We start from the raw sequence: 6,138 nt of genomic DNA, 5'->3' as shown, positions 1-6,138 counted from the left end.
AGGGACGGGGGTTATACTGACAGGGAGAGGGGCTGTGAGGGTGGGTGATTATTCACAGGGACGGGGGTTATACTGAAGGAGAGGGGCTGTGAGGGTGGGTGATTATTCACGGGGACGGGGGTTATACCGACTGGGAGAGGGGCTGTGCGGGTGGGTGATTATTCCCAGGACTGGGGTTATACTGAAGGAGAGGGGCTGTGAGGGTGGGTGATTATTCCCAGGACTGGGGTTATACTGACAGGGAGAGGGGCTGTGAGGGTGGGTGATTATTCCCAGGACTGGGGTTATACTGACAGGGAGAGGGGCTGTGAGGGTGGGTGATTATTCCCAGGACTGGGGTTATACTGACAGGGAGAGGGGCTGTGAGGGTGGGAGAGTATTCACAGGACTGGGGTTATACTGACAGGGAGAGGGGCTGTGAGGGTGGGAGAGTATTCACAGGGACCTGAGTGAAGTATGCCTGCGATCTGTGTGATTTCCACAGTTACGTGGAGGTTCTGGAGATTGCTCAGGTTGTCTGTGCCTCATGTCCACAGGCTGTGCATGTGTGTACGTACCTCGCCTGAGCCCTGTGCCTTTCCTTGCAGCTCCCGATGGCCCTGACTGCTGTGCTGTGGTATCCTGGTGATTGAGGCCTGGCTGTTGGCCAGCTTTGCTGCTGACCCTGGCAGACACTGTGGCTACAAGAGGGCAGGATGGGAGTGACAGCGTTGGCAGCGAGCAGGGGCAGGAGGCCAGGAGCAGTCCACAGTCCAGCCTTGCTTCACCTGTTGCTGCTGCTGCTGCTGGGACACCGAGGCCGTGCTGGAGAATGCAAGGGGCACCGACAGGAACTGAGCCAGCAGCCGGGCTACGTGACCGACGGCCCAGGAAACTACTCCGTCAGTGGCAACTGCGAGTGGCTGATCCGAGGTGCGTGGCACTGCATTCTAGGTCATTATTCACAGAGAACTCTCCAAATCACCTCACAGTATCAGGCAATGGTTCTGGCACAGACAGAGGTCACTTGACCCATCTCGAGCCAGTCCTCCTGCTTCACCCTGTACCTCGGCATGTTCCTGTTTGTCAGCGAGCATTTTGAACCTGTCTCCCCCACACTCTCAGACAGTGCGCCCAGATCCTCAGCCCTCAAGTGAACCTGCCTCTCCCCACACTCTCAGACAGTACAGTCAGACCCTAACCCCTCGAGTGAACCTGCCTCTCCCCACACTCAGACAGTACGCTCTAGTCCCTAATTCCTCAACTGAACCTGCCTCCCCCCACACTCTCAGACAGTATATTCTAGCCCCTAACCCCTCGAGTGAACCTGCCTTACCCCACACTCTCAGACAGTACGCTCCAGTACCTAATTCCTCAAGTGAACCTGCCTCTCCCCGCACTCTCAGGCAGTACACTCGGGACCCTAACCCCTCGAGTGAACCTGTCTCTCTCCCCACACTCTCAGACAGTACACTCCAGACCCGAACCCCTCGAGTGAACCTGCCTCCTTGACTCCATACAGAGTGTGGCTGATTATGGCCCGTCTCAGACGTTAAGGTGAACAGCAGACTCATTACAATTCTTTCTTGGTCTCACAGTGATTAATTCTGGACAGTGTCCCTCAGCGGGCATAGAATGATCCTCGGAAGGGGGCAACGTACATTCCTCAGAGTGTAAAATGTTTCACTTCCTGAAACTCGGCTCTGATGCCTTTAAGCAGAATGTTAAAGACTAACCGATGAGCGATATCGTGGGGAAGTTCACATCAGGAGGGTCATGCCCAGGAGTTGGGTGACTGTTTGGTTTACAGGAGGGTCTTGAAGAAGCCCACCTTCTCTATCTGGCAGCTTATCAGAACAGAGCGCAGGCAAACTCTGGACTGCCCTATATAAGGGGGATTCGTTTTTTAAAAAAATCATGTCCAGGAGTCTCAGGCTCTACAATTCATCAGTGAGTGACCAGAGAGCAAGGGGATTGTCTCAGAAGAATATCAGAGTCTGGCTGTCTGTGGCCCATCTCTGAGGTTAAGTGGAGTATCATAGTCATGTCTTCTTCCAGGATTGGAGTGGTTTCCCTTTGTGTAAGATGTTGACTCTCCTTAAAACAATTTAGACCGCTCCGCCCAGAATGCTATGAATGAATTGGCCCAGGTTTCCACAATAACAAAGCAATGAAATCAATATAGACACAAACCGGAACCAAAACAAAACGTTCCCACTTCATTCACTTACAAATTACACAGCCCCAGGTTATGCCACAACCACCTGATGAAGGAGCAGCACTCCGAAAGTTAGTGCTTTTAAAAAAACAGCTTGGATTAACGCCTGATATTGTGTGATTTTTAACTTTGTACACCCCAGTCCAAAACTGGCACCACCAAATCATCACATCATAAGGAATACCCTTATAATAACCTTTGGTGTTAATTGTATTCTCCCCAAACCTACTTGGCTTCTAGTCTTGTAGATTTACACAGTCTCTCTCACGCTCTCTCTCTCTCTCTCTCTGTGGCTCTGTCTCTGCGAAGCTGCTCCCTGTCTCTCTCTCTTTCTCTTTCTTTCTCTCTCTCTCTCTCTCTCTCCGTGGCTCTGTCTCTGCGAAGCTGCTCCCTCCCCCTCTCTCTCTCTCTCTCTCTCTCTCTCTCTCTCTCTCTCTCTCTCTCTCTCTCTCTCTGTGGCTCTGTCTCTGCGAAGCTGCTCCCTCCCTCTCTCTCTCTCTCTCTCTCTCTCTCTCTCTGTGGCTCTGTCTCTGCGAAGCTGCTCCCTCCCTCTCTCTCTCTCTGTGGCTCTGTCTCTGCGAAGCTGCTCCGTGTCTCTCTCTCTCTCTCTCTCTGTCTGTGGTTCTGTCTCTGCGAAGCTGCTCCGTTTCACTCTCTCTCTCTCTCTGTGGCTCTGTCTCTGCGAAGCTGCTCCCTGTCTCTCTCTCTCTGTCTGTGGTTCTGTCTCTGCGAAGCTGCTCCGTGTCTCTCTCTCTCTCTCTCTTTCTGTGGCTCTGTCTCTGCGAAGCTGCTCCGTGTCTCTCTCTCTCTCTCTCTCTCTGTGGCTCTGTCTCTGCGAAGCTGCTCCGTGTCTCTCTCTCTCTCTCTGGCTGATCAGCTGGTCTCTGTTTTTACCATGCTGGTCTCCTCGGAACGCCTCATTTGATTGCAGAGATTCCAAGAGTGAAGTTTCCAGGTGAATCCTGTTTTAGAATCTTGACCTAGCTAGTTTTCTGTAACCCTGTAACCCTGTAGGGAGATACGTGTGAGTTTTGAGAAGATGTGTAGCTCAGGTTGAGGTTCTGGATGTAGGTTTGCTCGCTGAGCTGGAAGGATTGTTTTCAGACGTTTCGTCACCACGCAGGGTGACATCATCAGTGAGAGTCTGGTGAAGCGTTGGTGCTATGTCCGCCTGCTATTCATGTATCTTGAATTTTTATGTATCTTGAGGCTCATATGAAAACAAACCTGCCAGCTCGGTGAGTAAACTCACAACCTGAGGAAGATACAGTTAATAGTTTGAGTCAAGAGTCGATCATGTGGATGGCGTGTTCCTGTTGGTCATGTAACCAGACCCAGTGCCTTTCTGTCTGAGCTTACCTTTGTTACGTGGCTAGGTTGTTGGGGGTATGTTTGTCCAGGATAACTGTTACCTTTTACATGATGCTGATGTCATTAGCACCTGACTGTTGTGTCTGGTGTGTGGGGTTTTGTGTTTTACTTGGCCAGTGTACCCAGCATCCCTTGCTGTTTGGCCAAGTTAGAAATCTATCTGCATTTTACCAGCCAAGAGGCTGCTCCAAAAGGAGTTAGGAAGACTGCGACTGGGTGGCATTTTTTAAAACCCCATTGTTGCAAAATCCAGGCACACCGGGTGACCCGTGATTTTCGGTTTGTTTTTGTGAAGTTTGTGAAAGGTCATGGAGATGTACAGCACGGAAACCAACCCTCCAGGTCCAATTCATCCATGCCGACCAGATATCCTAAACTAATCTAGTCCCATTTGCCAGCATTAGGCCCATATCCCTCCAAACCCTTCCTATTAACGTACCCATCCAGATGCCCTTTAAATGCTGTAACAGTACCAGCCTCCACCACTTCCTCTGGCAGCTCATTCCATACATGTACCACCCTCTGTGTGAAAAGGTTGCCCCTTAGGTCTCTTTTATATCATTCCCCTCTCACCCTAAACACGTGCCCTCTAGTTCAGGACTCCCCCACCCCAGGGAAAAGCCCTTGTCTATTTACCCTATCCATGCTCCTCATAATTTTATAAACCTCTATAAGATCACCCCTCAGCCTCTGACACTCCAGGGAAAACAGCCCCAGCCTGTTCAGCCTCTCCCTACTGCTACATTCAGATATTAAACGCACATGCACTTAGCTTTTCAGGTGATGTTTGACTCCTGTTGAGATACCAATTGTTTTGGCTGTGGGGATGGTATTAGGAATTGGGCCAAGCATTATGGGATTTGGGTGTTTTGGGATTGGGGCATTTTGGGATCTGGGTATTTTGGGGTCCGGACATGTTGGGGATCAGGTGGGGATTTGTGTTGGGGTGTTTTCCATGTCAGTCTGACCTTGACTGAAGTTTACTTGTCAAAAGCCCCGAACAGCAGTTTCCGCATCATTCTGACCTTCATGTTCCTGGACACGGAGTGCGCCTACGACTACCTCTTCATTTATGATGGTGACTCCTACAGCAGCCCCCTGCTCGCCAGTCTCAGTGGCAACACTCTGCCTGAACCCATCGAAGCACGGTCTGGAAAGGTCAGTGTAACAACGCCTGTTAGCGTATGTATGGGAGAGGGAGGGAGAGAGAGAGCGTGTGTGTGCATGAGAGTGAGAGAGATGGTCAGTGTTTGTGTGAGTTGTGAACATGCTGGATTTGTTGGGAGACACAATTTGTTCTGTTTGTGAGCCTGTGTGAGACAGTTACACACATTGGCCTGTGTTGTTCTGGGTGTGAACATGCCTGAGTATGTTGAAAACTCAACGTTGTGGCTGCAAGTTACAGACACGCCTGCACTTGCTGGAAATGCAAATCGATCGTTGTGGCTGAACCTATGTCCCCCCGATGGGGCGGGTGGGCGCCTGACGGGGCGGGTGGGCGCCTGACGGGGCGGGTGGGCCTGAGACTTGGTCCTTCACTTCATCTGTATCTCCCCCCCCAGATGCTCCTCCACCTGTTCAGTGATGCCAATTACAACCTGCTGGGCTTCAATGCCACCTACACGTTCACGCTGTGTCCCCGGGGATGCTCTGGGCATGGGACATGTGACCTCTCTGGGAGCTGCACCTGTCATTTTGGCTGGAGTGGAGTGGCCTGTAATATCCAGAACTGCAGTGATACCTGTGGGCCCTATGGACACTGTGTGGCAGTAAGTTATCCTCTGGCAGACCCAGAGGGAATCGGCAGCAGTCAAACTGGTAGGAATGGGGTGGGAATGTGGGTCAATTTGGGGATTTACAGAGGGCTATGGGGTGAGAGTGGGCCAGTGGGATTAGTTTGGGGGTTGATACAGGACTATGGGGAGGGAGTGGGGCAATAGGATTAGTTTGGGGATCGATACAGGACTGTGGGGAGGGAGTGGGGCAGTGGGATTAGTTTGGGGATCGATACAGGACTATGGGGAGGGAGTGGGGCAGTGGGATTAGTTTGGGGATCGATACAGGACTATGGGGAGGGAGTGGGGCAATGGGATTGGTTTGGGGATCGATACAGGACTATGGGGAGGGAGTGGGGCAGTGGGATTAGTTTAGGGGTCGATACAGGACTGTGGGGAGGCAGTGGGGCGGTGGGATTGGCTTGGGGGTCGATACAGGACTGTGGGGAGGGAGTGGGGCAGTGGGACTGGTTTCTGGATTTGCTGGAGGTTTGTAGAGTTAATCATGTTGCTCAGTCTGGGTTCTCTGACAGCTTTCTGTCGTGTTCCAGGCTCAGCATTGCCAGTGTCAGCCAGGGTTCATCGGTCACAACTGTGACCTTTCTCTCAATGACAACCAGAGCGCAGGGAGTTGGTACAATGTCAGCAGGTCAGACCCAGAGTTTACAGGACGCACAGCAGCTGCTGGAACCTACCTCAACACCACCAACTCTCTCTACATCTTCGGGGGTAAGTCCCAGCTGCTTCTGTCAGTGGTACCACTGTCTGAGAGTTTCCAGACCTGGCTTCACCCTC

The 6,138-nt window shown here is 51.8% G+C and overlaps 1 protein-coding gene across 1 annotated transcript in view; it reads left to right on the top strand.

The window, feature by feature from the left end:
• Positions 1-593: 593 nt before the first annotated feature.
• LOC132813538 (multiple epidermal growth factor-like domains protein 8) overlaps positions 594-6,138 on the top strand; it is a gene marked incomplete at its 3' end in the record, with an annotated part of 29,710 nt that continues 24,165 nt past the window's right edge. The window contains exons 1-4 of the mRNA XM_060823179.1: positions 594-912; positions 4,563-4,726; positions 5,131-5,337; positions 5,895-6,072. Of these exons, the coding sequence (XP_060679162.1) occupies positions 696-912; positions 4,563-4,726; positions 5,131-5,337; positions 5,895-6,072 (766 nt within the window). The remainder of the gene's footprint in view (positions 913-4,562; positions 4,727-5,130; positions 5,338-5,894; positions 6,073-6,138) is intronic.

Source organism: Hemiscyllium ocellatum, unplaced genomic scaffold, assembly GCF_020745735.1.
Source record: "Hemiscyllium ocellatum isolate sHemOce1 unplaced genomic scaffold, sHemOce1.pat.X.cur. scaffold_3779_pat_ctg1, whole genome shotgun sequence".
Classification (NCBI taxonomy): domain Eukaryota; kingdom Metazoa; phylum Chordata; class Chondrichthyes; order Orectolobiformes; family Hemiscylliidae; genus Hemiscyllium; species Hemiscyllium ocellatum.
This window is presented reverse-complemented; position numbering and strand designations above follow the sequence as displayed.